General features: G+C 37.8%; 1 protein-coding gene across 2 annotated transcripts; it reads left to right on the top strand.

Moving 5' to 3' along the window:
* The first annotated feature begins 802 nt into the window (after positions 1-802).
* Positions 803-14,104, top strand: hif1ab (hypoxia inducible factor 1 subunit alpha b). 2 transcript variants are annotated; one of them, XM_047801972.1, is made up of 16 exons: positions 803-1,179; positions 1,617-1,655; positions 6,608-6,810; positions 7,408-7,553; positions 7,635-7,719; positions 7,852-7,961; positions 8,308-8,510; positions 9,152-9,258; positions 9,474-9,621; positions 9,739-10,019; positions 10,707-10,930; positions 11,082-11,201; positions 11,308-11,630; positions 12,156-12,267; positions 12,493-12,610; positions 12,812-14,104. In XM_047801972.1, the coding sequence occupies exons 1-16, from the start codon at positions 1,148-1,150 to the stop codon at positions 12,964-12,966; spliced, it is 2,406 nt and encodes an 801-aa protein (XP_047657928.1). In that variant the 5' UTR covers positions 803-1,147; the 3' UTR covers positions 12,967-14,104. The 2 variants fall into 2 exon arrangements, with proteins under 2 accessions (XP_047657928.1, XP_027005020.1); XM_027149219.2 differs by lacking the exon at positions 1,617-1,655 and having other exon boundaries at positions 804-1,179.
* Positions 14,105-14,625: the final 521 nt, after the last annotated feature.

The following is a 14,625-nucleotide window of genomic DNA, read 5'->3' as shown; positions in this document are numbered from 1 at the left end:
TATACTTTTCAATCAACTACTTCATGACTTCCTTGTTCTGGATATACTGTAGGTGTCAGCTAAATGGTGGAAAAAATCAACCTCAATTAACTGGAGTTAATAAAAGAAAAAAATATTTCAGTTAATAAATAATATTTTTCTATTAGCAAATAATTTTGCTAATGGTAAAAGTAATAAAATATGTATATATAGCAGGATTAATCTATATATTGATAGATTAAATATAGACAGCTGATAGATAGATAGATAGATAGATAGATAGATAGATAGATAGATAGATAGATAGATAGATAGATAGATAGATAGATAGATGGATGGACGGATGGATTGATTGATCGATCTAACAAAAAAACAACAAATATATTTGGTTTGCAATCTTATAATAGGAAATGTTAGATCATTTTGACTTTATTCAGGATAGTTCCACATGCCAAGATGTTGATTGTTGCCATGCAGGTGAATCTAAATTCTGTCTCCACACTGTCTTTTGATGGGCTTGTTGACTGTAGCCCATTTGTTACCATACACAAATATATCAGGTTCCCAATACCGCATTGATCAGGTTAAAGGGAGCAGCAGTGAACAGATACCAGTTTGTGAGGGCTCACACTCCATGCCACATTAATGTCAAGGTCACAAACGTGCCTATGGTGTCTTTAATATGTATTTTATCTATTCGTATTTGTTCTACATGTTGTTACCATCTTTAGTCTGCACAGAACCTATGGAAAGCGCTGCGGTAAGAGGTTTCAGTGACGTTTCCTGTCTCCATGCCAGGGAAGCATGTGATTGCGCGCTCCCGTAATCGTGAACGCGCCCCATAGAGTGTAGTTGTAAGTAGACTGCGTTGCTTCGCTGTAACTCGGTACCGAAGATAATCGACCGCTGGAGTGCAAATGTTTTGACCTTCATTCTTCAGGGTCGGACCTCCCCCTTGAATTCAACTGATCAGAATATCGGATACGAGACTGTTATTGTTGTGTTTCTTCGTGGCTTTTGGTGAACGTCTTGCGTCATATTTGTGAAGAGAGTCGGACACGTCCTTTATCCTGTCGGCCTTGGCAACCTGCTAGCTCAGTTAGCTACTTGTTTTGTTGCGGCTGTGGTTCGGGGGTAAAACCTTACACTTCAGAGGTTTCACCCAGGAATGGATACTGGAGTTGTCACCGAAAAGAAAAGGTAACTAAGTGAACTAATTTCAGTGCTTGTGTTAGACTTCAGAGGTGCGAAGTGACAGTAAGCTTGCTGTTAGCATTTACACTTCAAACCGACACCGTGTTAGCAAACAACATTTCTTTTAGCCGGGTCGCCATTTTGTGTAGAATGTCCGTCTTAACGCGTTTGTCCCACAATAAGTTTGCACACAAGAAAAACAAACAATGCATCTGGATCGTTTGTGCCTCCGAAATACGCGTTATTTATTTCGCGTTAAATTATAATTTTTTTTCAATTACAGAAATCTGTATTGGCAGTAATTGAAATTCTGCTTAAAGAGCAACAGCCGGTGTCCTTTAGCTTATTACGGTATTTCGATTCGTTTATGGTTTGTTTAAAGGTTCATAACTTTTGTATGTGCGATTTACGGGTTGTTTTTGTATGAACGTTAATGACTTTAGACCAAGATGGAAACCAAGTTTCTCTGTTCTCTTCACAAGGTATGTGGCGTGGCATCACTTGGTGTGGAGTCTGTACAATAACCCCAGCCTGTTGTTGTTGTTTATAAAAACATTATTATTAATAATAGTAGTAATAATAAATACAACACCTCCTTTTAATGACTGGAAGTATAAGTGGATGTTTATTTTGACTTTAGTTTATCTGAAGTCTAGTTTGTGTGTGTGTGTGTGTGTGTGTGTGTTGGGGGGTTGTAGTAGTTTTTGTTTGTTTTATTTAATTTATTCTTTTTTTTTTTATTAACTTGAAACATCTGTAATTGAACATTTAACCCATATTTAGTTGGCATATGCACATCTGACTACTGTTTTTACTTCAGTCTTACTCAGCATAGCTTTTGACGTCAATGGGATTTCCTGCTTAGGCTTGTTGCAAGACATTTGCTTGATCTCTGCCAGGAAATAGCAACATTGTCTGCTGCTCTTCCGATTTATTCTCGATTTGTGTGTGTAATTTTGTGAGGGTCAAGTCAAGGGCAGCTGTATAAGCTGTAGTACCTGAATGATCCCATTTAGGATTTTTCTTGTTTGAGCAATGGGATGAACACAGCCAGGACAACTCGTGAGGATAATGCAACACTTGATTGGCAATACACATGCACATTAAACACATTCACTGTTGAAAAGTGGATATTTCGGTATTTCAACACATGATTTCTCTTTCTGTAAGGATTAGTGTCATCACGCTCTATTAGGTGTGATGCTTTTTTTAATGGTTTGGTCTCATTGACTGCTAGGTAATTAACATGATTGCAGCTAATCTCATAAGCCACTTTAACAGCCTCTTGGCAGGTTTTTGACACTTTGTGGATGTGGCTACTGTTGATGGGTAATCCAGGCACTGTTATGAAAGTCACTTTGCATTGTGGGATTAAGCATCTTTACTTTAAGCAGGCATGTTAGTTTTCTATGTTTTTAACAGTACAAATAATCAAATGCAGTGATTGCAAGATTCTTTGCATTGAACCCATTTTTCACACGCAGTGTTGCTATCGATGAATTATAAGTTTACCTACTGAGAAGAAGAAAAATCGTGTGATTAGGTTGCACACGCTTAAACGTGGTAGTTAACTTTTCAAATGTAATAATATATAGCAAGGTTAAGTGCCATGATGGATACTAAGGGAAGCAATTTTAGCTGGGAGTGTGTAGCCATATCATAATCTTCTTTTTTATATGTCTGATACCTATTGTGTCCATGACAAAAAGTTAGGAAGTTGTTGGCCAGCATTTTTCTCTGAGCTGAGGCGTTCTCTTCTTGTGTCACACGTAAAATATGAGTCTGGCTAGCATCCTTATTTTCCCTCGCTACGTGTGAATGCAAGATGACTGCATTTAAAGCCTGGATGGTAAATTTGTTTTCTCCCCATAACTACATTTATCCACCCAGGAGTCAAAAAGATTTAGATTTGAGGTAACTAACTATTAGAACCTAAATGTTGAACATTACCATGTAGATTTTAGTAATTGACCAGTGATGCATTATTCTAATAGCCAGAGCCAAAAGCTAGAACTAATTTCTCTTCCTTGAAGTCACAAATCTGCATAGGAGGAAATGCAATTTTGTTGGAGATATATATCAAAAACATTGCATGATTAAACAAGCCCCTTTTAGCGTGTAAAGTTGTTTAGGAGAATTTTATACTTGTATATAACACTTGTACAAATATAAACATTCGTAACTACACATTAGATGGAAATTTTTTTGCAAGAATTAAAGCACTTAAGCACTGAAGTAATTTGAAAAACTCACTGCACAACCAGAAGACCACCAACCTAGTTAGTCAGTTTATGCTAGTTTGTGCTATCTGACTAAAACTGCCATGGCTTCTTATTCTTGTTCCTTATGATCATGATTATCCACCACTTTCATAAGTGTGCTTCACCCAAAGATGCTCTTCAAAAAGTTCCAAAAAGTCTGAATACATTTTTGGAAGTAGCTCTAAGTGAAAATTACATGTTTGGGAAAATGGTTTAATTTATATCTGGAGATGCAACAACTATTAGTTAAAAAAAACTCTGCTCTCGAGACATTTTATTAAGTATTGATCACAACTTTTCTGCTGATGTATTAATGTGTTATTAATGTTATAATGTCTGTTTATTTCTTGCATGGCCTGATGTCCAGTGGCATACTTATTTAAGTTTTATGGCAGTATGCCAGCTGTTTTACTTTCGTCTTTTAAAGCAATATCCCACATGAACATTGAACAATTTTTGTAGTACAGTTTTTAACTCCAATCTGTTGTGATGGCCGTAAAAAGCAAAATAAATAATGTTAATTTAGGACAATTAAGTAAACAGGAAATTGTCCTCCTTATATACACTTTTATCTATATTCCTTTGTCTGTAGGACCCCAGCTTAAACTATGTTTTAAGCATATTTCGTCTTGCAATATCCTTTAAATAAGTTCTCACGTGTGTTTCCTTAACAGTCATTTAATTTTTACTCTTGTATTGAAGCATCTCGTCTAATTAACATACCTTCTGTTTCAAAGTCGTGTTTTTCTTCCTGGCAGCTTTGGTGCACTTCCTTCCCTATTTCAGGCCACTGATAACTCGCTGTCATTGTTTTAGCAAGTATGGATTCCTAGCTCTTTGGCTAAGAATAGGGCAACATGATTAATGACGCAAGGGGACGAGTTCTTATTGTTCTTCAGTAGGACAGCTAAGCTTGGGGAAGCATCTTACTATTACAGGTTTATAATGACTTACCATTTCATTCCCCTCTGCCTGGGAAATTCCATCTTCATTTGTTATCACCTTCCTCTTTCTTACTTCAACCTAGATTGTTCTAAATGTAGTTAGGGAAATACAATGCCCATGTGTAGCCATAAAAAAATCATTAGTTATTTTATAGGTCTTAGTTTTAACCCCCCCAATACACACACACACACTGTTGGTGAAGCTTATCATTGTAGACATTAACATTCTTTATGCTTGTGTTGTCAGCAATACAAAGTGTCATAACCAGGCTTTTTTTCATATATTGTAAACAAGAGAAGTCGTTTATATGGTGGTTCAGGGCCGTTTTTTATGCAAATGACTAGAGCATTTAGAACGTCTAGGCTTTAGCCACATCTGTTGGGTACAGGGCTGACACTGCAACATAATAAATGCCAATTTCATGCATACTGATGGTTATTACGCACAAATTTAGAACTTGTTTTCCCCTCACTTTGGTAACTGCTAGCCCTGTACCTCAGCATGTTTGGGTATATATCATATCCTGAGTAGAAGTTTATTCCCCAAAGATGATGTATAACAACGCTGAGTAGATACATATTGAAATGAATGGTTTTCAGTTTGTAGAAAGGTGGTTACAAATAATAATAGCAGACGTACCACAAATTTAATTTTTCATTAAATATGCAATAATAATAATTACCTGGTTCAAAGTAATGACCTAATTTTCATACGTGTCATTCACTCACCATGCAGCCTGCAGCACTGCACACACCAACTGATGACACAGTTTGTCCTTCATAGGAACTGATTATTAGTCGCACTTGTGATGCACATCAACTGCATTGTGTTTCAACTCAGAAGCTAGATTGAAGAAACACAGCTATTCTTGGCTGCAGAAAATTTTATGTTATCTACCTGCGGCTTCTGAGCAGAAGCAGAACATGTTTAATCCCAGTGGTGGCAGAGCCATTTGTGTCTAGGAGAACAAAAAAGCAGAATTGGTAGAGATGCTGTTATTCTCCCCTGTGTCATCTGGGAGCTGTGGTAGTGACAAATTATGTCAAATGAAATATGAAATGAAAGATTCTAAACTTCTCAATATGCTTGCAAATAAGTTTGTATTTTCTTAACCACTTTGTGTATTAAATAGAAACAAAGCTTTTTGCTGCATGATGCTAAAGATTGTTGCCACCCTGTAGAAACCTTGTAGTTAAAAATTAATGGAGGTCCTTGTAAATACAGGAGGATGTGCTGGGAAAAATGTCAGGGGTGCACTAGAGTTTAAATGAATTTAAGGAACTTGAACCACTGTGGGTTTTTATTTATTTATTTATTTTTTTATCATGTGCAAGTTATAAAATCGGGACACTTCACAAATAGTTTAAGTAACAGGAATCACGTTATGAATAAAAAGAGTGGGTACCCCTGTGGTCAGTGGATAGCGACTCACCACACAGTGTGAGCTGCAAGCTTTGTCGCCAAATTGGTGGGTAATTTTTCTCCTACTTCTTTCTGCTTCAGTTTCTGAAACAGGGTAACAAAACATACGACTATTTAAAACTGACAGTGCCCTTGTGTTTCACAAGGACAATTGAAGAAGTTGAGCATGAGGGTGTTTACCACACACCATTTCCCTTTACTTTATAAGTTTCACTCGCTTATACCGGAAGCCACGGGAAGTCTTTTTGGCAGTATTTATATAGCAAAAATATAAAAACCTAGAAATATAACTATTTTATAGTTTAATAGGAAATCTTTTCAGTACAATTTTTTTTATATTTTACATAACATGAATATTACCCCTATGCATTTATTTCTTCAAGTATGTAAAAGGTTCTGCTTTCTAGACAAAGGAAAAAACATTCACTTTCATATTTGGCTTTATTGCACCGTGTGTGGAACAAGATAACAGACCAAGATGACTTGCTTGTAAAGCCTTCTGGTTTCACTTGCAATGTAAAATAATTTTGTTCTCTGTTTATTATGGGAACATGGAAAATGACTGTGGCCATAACTCACCAACCTTTGGTTTTGGCAAACAATTTATTCTGCACTAACAACTCCACTACATCTAGCCGATTTTAGCTACAGCTTATTTGTTTTTGGTCTGCCAAAAAAGAAGGCACGTAGAGGAGCTATGCAGATGAGATGAACCAGCAGAAGAAAACTGAGATGACATTGTATTTACTTTCCATTTTCCATCTTGTAGGTGCAGTGCTAAAATATTTTCCTCCTTTCCTTTTCAGGGTGAGCTCGGAGCGCAGGAAGGAGAAGTCAAGGGATGCGGCCCGATGTCGCAGAGGCAAGGAGTCTGAGGTATTTTACGAGCTTGCAAACCAGCTGCCCCTGCCCCACAATGTCACCTCTCACCTGGACAAAGCCTCCATCATGAGGCTCACCATCAGCTACCTGCGCATGAGAAAACTGCTGAACTCTTGTCAGAATAAAGGTTAGTGGGTTCTGAATAATCATTTCAGTACTGTGATACTTACTGTCAAGTGAAATGTTTTCACTTGAAAACACATATCTGCTGTAACCATGATAAAATAAATACACACACACACACACACACACACACACACACACACACACACACACACACACACACACACACACACACACAGATGAATAAATAAAACACACTTCTTTAGGCTGGCCCAAGTCTTGCCCATGGGCATATTGGATTGCATGAAAAATTGCATAAGTACAAGTGCCTTTACACTGCAGTTGTGTTAAGTGGTGCAACAAATCAATTTACATCATAGTGTTGCAGCTGGTAAATCGCTTAACCAAGATATGTGACTGAGATGATCAAAATATGATATGGGTAGTGGATAAAGTCAATTCCTGTTTGCTGATTGAAAAAGAAAATAAGCAGCAGAAGAACTCACACTTGCATTAGCCATAGAAAGTTTCAGTATAATACAGCTTTAAGCAATCTGCTAGTGTTGGTGTTGTAGGTAATTTAATAATTCAGATACAAAACGAATGAGTTTGGTGGTAACTAATAAAAGTAATCAGACTGAAATGTTTTTATTTTGTTAAGATGAAACAGTGGAGGAGTCTGAACTGGAGAGCCAGCTCAACAGCTTCTATCTGAAGGCGCTGGAAGGCTTCCTAATGGTTCTATCTGAAGATGGAGACATGGTCTATCTCTCTGATAATGTCTGCAAATGCATGGGCCTCACACAGGTAGATATTTACCCAAATTCATTTAGCTTTTGTGATCTCAGATTCTGTGTGTAATCCTATTTGTTCATCTCCTCGTCTCAGTTTGATTTGACCGGCCACAGCATTTTTGACTTTGCACATCCTTGTGATCAAGAGGAAGTAAGGGAGATGCTGGTGCACAGAACTGGTGAGCCACCCATGTTCACCCCATATAATAAACATTACATGAGAGCCATTTAAAGGTTTGTGTTTGGTACTAATTAAAGTCTTTTAAGTTAGAGTTCTGCAAACAACCTTTTTTACCTTGCTGATTGTGTAGGGTCCAAGAAAACCAAGGAGATAAACACAGAACGAAGCTTTTTCCTGCGCATGAAGTGCACACTCACTAGTAGAGGTCGCACTGTCAACATCAAGTCTTCCACTTGGAAGGTAAGTTGCTGTGTTCATTTCTAATGACTCCATAGACTCCTAAACCCAAAAGTGCACGAGATGAAGGGATTTTAACCATAGAAGCACTGTGAGTCAAGTACAAAGATTGGCACCTTTATCCTGTGGTCAAAATCCCAGTGGGTGTATAAAATGACATTTTAGAAAGGACAGGCACAATAACTTTTCACAGAAGCACATCCTATTATATTAATTTGGCTTAGAATAGAGACTTATCTTGTCAGACTTTTAGCTTTTACCTTGTTAGTACTTTAAGGCAGTTTTAATTTTGTATAAAATGTAAAAGAATTATCTTTGCTCATTCTTGCTGTTCTGTCTTGTCTGTCAGGTTCTTCACTGCACAGGACACGTGCGTGTTCAGGAGCACAGTGGTGGTTCTGGGGATGGGGGATTTAAAGAGCCTTCCATTACCTATCTGGTCTTGATCTGTGAGCCCATACCTCACCCCTCCAACATCGAGGTGCCTCTGGATAGCAAAACCTTCCTAAGTCGCCATACTCTGGATATGAAGTTCTCATACTGTGATGAAAGGTGAAGAGCATTAATCATACTGTACTAATTTAATCTAATCTCATAATTTCCACAAACCTCTTTATTATTTAAACACCACCAATTTTTTTAATGGAATTGTATTTTAGAGCAGTGTTGTGTTCTCATGGTCCATGAACCACCCCACCCCCTTATATTTAACCATGATTCTTTTAGCCATTCATGAAGTTCCTAGTTACTGTGTTTAAACATCAACTTTGATTTGGTATTTCACGCTAGGTTGAGGGGAAGCCTTGGTTTTATCACCACCTAGTGGTTTTTTTTTAAATAATTCTTTTTACAATGGTGAAAGACATTTCAACATACTGTACACATGCTGAAATGTTTACTTTTTCTGGTTGGCTTGCAGTTAATTATAATATTATTCAGTAATAACAGAAGCACTTTTAAATAAGTAGCGCACACAGTATTAGATCTTCTCATTAAATACCTTTATGCAAACTCGAAAACATCTTATTTTCTTATGTTTTCTATAATATAGTGACTAATTCTATTAAAAAAAAAAGCTGTCACGTTCTGCTGTACAGTTGTATAATTCTTGGAGAAGGATAATGCTTTCTACTGTCTAAATGTATCTAATTGTAATTGCTGTATATGAATAATCCTCATCCTTTGTCTACCAGAATCACAGAACTGATGGGACATGAGCCAGATGACCTGCTAAATAGGTCTGTGTATGAATACTACCATGCCCTGGACTCTGACCACCTCAACAAGACACATCATAATTGTAAGTTGCCTTCGGTTGTTTATACACTTCTATGATTCTGACACTTTTTGGTTGTCTCTTATTTGTAATACTGGCACCTCTGTTAGAGAAACTGCAATCATCTGTGTTTTTTGCATGCCAGTTGCATAATACACTATCCATAGTTTTGTATAACTACACAGAAACTAAATTATTTTATTACAGAAGATTTTGCCTGACAAGATTTTCTTTCTTAGTGTTTGCAAAAGGTCAGGCTACCACAGGTCAATATCGCATGCTGGCCAAGAAAGCAGGCTTTGTATGGGTTGAAACTCAAGCCACTGTCATTTACAACCCCAAGAACTCCCAGCCTCAGTGTGTTGTGTGTGTCAACTACGTTCTCAGGTGAGACATAATTTTACTTTATCTGTAAAAGAACCAGTGCCTCCTGGTGCATTTCTACTCTATTAAACCTACTGCAATGAAATTTAATCTTTGTGATGCCCCTGATGTGTCTTACAGTGGTATTGTGGAGGAGGACATGGTTCTTTCTCTGCAGCAGACCATGCCTGAGAAGACTGCGGAGACTGTGGAGAGGGAGGAGGAGGAGGAGGAGGAGCTGCAAGTAGAGAAGGAGGACAATTCAATTATGGATATGATGAAGCTCTTCAAGAAGGACCTGTTGACCAGCTTGGACAGTCCCAACAACCTGTATGAGAAGCTCAAGGATGAACCAGAAGCCCTCACCGTTCTGGCTCCAGCTGCTGGGGACACCATTATTTCACTTGATTTCAACAGCTCAGGTTAGTACTCCATTCCTGTTTAAGCACTCCAGTGCAGATTTCTGTACTTTCTGTAAAAAATCGTCCCACGGTAGATGTACATTATATGTCCAAATGTTTGTAGACAATTGAAGATCACACCCATATGTGGTTCTGCTATTGCCACAAAGTATAAAATATCTCACAATAGTATAAAATTTCTTTGTAAGCTGTAACATTACAATTACCTTTCGCTGCAACAGAAGGGCCCCAAACCTGTTCCAGCATAACAATGCCCTGTATAAAAAAGGACTTTTAGGATAGGGTTTTACCAATGTTGGAGTGGAAGAACTCTTGTAGCCAAAACAGATCCCTACGGAATGAATTGGAACACTGATTGAGCCCCAAACATCCTCAGTTCAACATCAGCATCTGACCTCACTAATCGTCTTGTGGCTTAATGAACAAATCTCAATAGGCACTCTCTATAATATAATTGAATGGCGACCCTTGAAGAACGGAGTTTATTACAGCAGTGGGGGACAAATTCTGTGCAAAAAGCATATACAGCAGTGATGTTTATTTAAAAATAACAGCCGCATTGTTCAGCAGTTGATTTTTTTTATGATTTCCTAGTTATGAGTCTAAATGTTTCCGTTAAAAAACCATGAGCTGAATTTACACCATCAAGAAAATGTCAGTAATGAAACCTCCGATTATAATTTTCAGACTCTGAAATACAGCTGTTGAAGGAGGTACCCCTTTACAATGACGTCATGCTGCCCTCCACCAGTGAGAAAACTGCTTTGCCGCTGTCACCACTGACACCCAGCAATCCCTCTCCAGATTTGGAAAAAATGGAGCCTGGAACAGAGGACTTTTCATTCACGTCCACAGCCCACCGCACCAAGGACACTGCCAATACTCCATCTAGCTCCACCAGTTCCTCAGAGGTAGACACTTCATATAATCGGTATTTTTTCACAGGCCTACACATACACTATTTGAACTTTTCTTTTATTCATTTCAACAGTGATGCAAATATGACTTAAAAAGAGCTCTTATATTGTGTTGCTGAAATTGACTCCTGCTCTCTCCCTGCAGCCCAGTAGTCCTGCAGATTACTTCCATGTTGATTCAGATATTGGTTCTGAATTTAAACTGGATTTGGTTGAGAAAATGTTTGCTACTGACACAGAAGCCAACACAGATTTTAACACACAGGTAAGACTGACCGACAGCATCCAGTTGCCGCTGCACATGCATAACACATCATAATGCTTTATTTGAATAAGCATCACGGTCTAAGGTGTAATTTTCTGCCTTTAAGGAAATGGGTGATCTTGACCTTGAGATGCTCGCCCCGTATATTCCGATGGATGATGACTTCCAGCTGCATATCCCCTCCCCTCTGGACACACTCCCTTCTAGTCCTCAGACTGGTTCTGATATTAACTCTCTCTTCCAGCAGTCACCCCCTCACCCACCTTCAGCATCCAGTACCAACATTTCTTTAAAACCAGAGCCATCACCCCGCATCCCCTCTCCCCTCCACCTGCTGCAGGAGGTGAGCAGCATCTTTGTCACACCCTTCAATGAGGTCTCGCAAGCCCTTGACAACAGCCCACCGATTGGCACCCCATTGGCCAAAAGGTAACATTTCTTCCCAGTCTCCTTGTCAATGTTAATATTGGTGATGCAAACTTAAGACAAGCATTCATGAACAACCGTTTTCATTTATTAACAAAGTCGCCCTTGTACTCATAATGTAGAACAAAGGTAATGTAATAAGATCAGCCATTTTCTGATCTATGTATGCTAACACCTTTTTGTGTATAGTCAGACACAACTGTTATTATTTTTATATCAAGCGTAATGGAAGGAAATAGTGCATTTGTGGTTTGGAATCTTTTGGGGGAAATTTTTGAAGAGGTAAATAAAAATCAAACGTAAATGAGAGCTTTATTTGTCTAAAATTCATAAACATTGCTGCTTGTCTGGACTGGAGTTGAAATCCTAACCCATGCTACAATCATGCACAGATGTGCAAATACGAAACAAGCAAAAAGTGCAGACATTTTGACATTCATCAGAGATGGTTATGTTTGTGTGGCAGGATGTCAATCTGATCTTTGTTATTTATTATTGCTAAAGAATATAATAATGCTTGCTTTTCAGTATACAAATGGAAGACCAGGGAGTTCACCTTTCTACAAAGGTTCTTTCTGTCCAAAATGCCCAGCGGAAGAGGAAACTAGAGATTACATCACTCTCTCAAGCGGTTGGACTGGTCAGTGTACAGCTTTGCTTTCCATGTCTATTTTTTCATTTTTTTTCCCAAATACAATTATTATTTTAGTGTCTATATTGTAAAGGCTGTGAAAACACAAGTTAAACATAGAAAGATAATAACGATAAGTGTTATAAACTGTTATAAACACTGTAATAAAATCCTTACCACTCTCTGCTTTTTAGTGGTTATTGTTATAATTAAAGCTAAAAACCTTTACCCCAGGATGCTTTGCTCCAGTCTGTGGATGAAGCTGTTGAGCCTGGGAAGAGGGCCAAGGTGCTGGAGGTTAAAGGTTCAAGCTTACTTGGCGGGAACAAAACCATTCTGATACTGCCATCTGGTAAATGGAAAAAAACCCCCCCACAAAATAATCCTTTTTACTGCAACAATAAAAGCCATCATTCATACTGAAATGTTGATGATGATGATGATGATGATGATAATAATAATAATTAATAATAGGACCTCTGTTCTTTATAACCTGCTTTGCCTTTTATTTACTGTTTTAATATGTAGTGGCTTTGTTGTTTTTTCTGTGAAGATGTGGCCAGTCGTTTGCTGAGCAGCTCATTTGAGACCAGAGGAGGTTTACCACAACTGACACGCTACGACTGTGAGGTCAACGCCCCTATTCAGGACCGTCACTCCCTGCTACAGGGCGAGGAGCTGCTGCGTGCCCTGGACCAAGTTAACTGAGTCTAGCTTGCTTAGCAATTCCGGACACTGTATCCCTTTGTATCCCAATGTCTGGCCCTACCCCATCCACATTACCTTCCAAAGCAAAACCATTGCCCCAACTGATCACGGCCTACTGACTATCCCTGCATATTCCGCTGCTCTCAAAGGGCATCCCTCATACCAGTGGCCTGGAGGCCAAATCCTTAATGATTATTAGAGGTATGTGTTTTCTTGCTAGTCAAGGGAAAGTAGTGTATCCTGCACTATGACCAAGAGCAAAGTCAAGAGCCTTAATGCTAAACGCACAGTTCCTTAAACACATGTATTCACTTGTCCCACACTCTGTGTTCCTCCTGTTTTTGTCTACCCCAAGCATTTTGTATTGTAGCTAAAGTCGCACAATAAACTATTTTCGTAATATAGAATACCAGCAGTTCATGCAATATACAATTTTTTTTAAATATGTACTTTTAACAGTTATTATAACCGTATTTGTTTCTCTCTTGCTTTTTTCATTCATCAGTTTTGTCCATACACAGTTACATTTAAGATGTTTGTTTCCCATTTATAGGCTCCATGGCAGATATTCTTATTGCTATTGAGATACTTGTGTAGTTCACCAGTCCACTGTGCACAGGTAAAAGCAGTTCTCACAAATGTGCTGAAGGGAATTCATAAGAATTGAAATTGACATTTTTTGCAATGTGCAAATGTCTGTAACATGGTTTTTTTTTTTCAAAGAGGTTGCTGAGTATAACTGTTAAAGTTATAAAGTTTTATATTTTTAGCTGTCATTTCTTCTGTCCTAATATATGCATAAACATCATGCTTGTTTTTGTGTCATTCAGCAGGGTAGATTTAATATTATGCTTCTGAAGCGTAATGTAGAGTGACCATGCAAAGATAAGTTATCCAAGTGTCTAATGGTATATATTAATAGAACATTACTGCTCAGATAAAGAAAACTCCTTTCCCTTGTGCTTTCATAATTTAACTTGGTCCTGCAGATATTTTCATTTTATATTTTGTAGGATAAACATTTGCTTTTGTGGTGGTTGTATTCTACTGTTCATTTATTTCAGTCTGTACACACATTTCCTTAACACTAAATGTATTGTTTATTGCATAATCATTAAAGAATAATTGTGGACCAGAATATTTGTGGTACTGTTTTCTTGAATGCCTTTTTAAGAACTAGGCAACGATTAATGAAATGTTTGTCATTAATATATTGAACATGACTGAACATTGTACAATTAGTCAAGAAAGAGAATGTACAATATTGTGAAAGTGTTTTCCCCTTGCTGATTTTTTTTTTGCATGTTTGTTAATGTTTCAGATCATCAAACAAATTTAAATATTAGTCAAAGATACCACAAGTAAACACAACATGCAGTTTTTAAATGAAGCTTTTTATTATTAAGGGAAAACAAAATCCAAACCCACATGGCCATGTGTGAAAGTCCTATTTGATGTATTATTTGCAGAAGACAATGATTTTACCTTGTAATGTAGTCTGGTAAAAGTGTGCTTTAGATGCTAAGCAAAAAAAAGGGCATGTATTATGTTCCTTGGATAAAGGCAGGAGTGTAACACTATATGACCAAAGGTCTGTTACACCACCATATGCTTTTTAAGCTTTAGTGAGTTCAGGCACAGATCTGACAGGTTAGGAGG

This window comes from Tachysurus fulvidraco, chromosome 16 (assembly GCF_022655615.1).
Source record: "Tachysurus fulvidraco isolate hzauxx_2018 chromosome 16, HZAU_PFXX_2.0, whole genome shotgun sequence".
NCBI classification, from domain to species: domain Eukaryota; kingdom Metazoa; phylum Chordata; class Actinopteri; order Siluriformes; family Bagridae; genus Tachysurus; species Tachysurus fulvidraco.
Note: the sequence above shows the minus strand (reverse complement) of the source record. Positions and strands in the feature narration are given on the sequence as shown.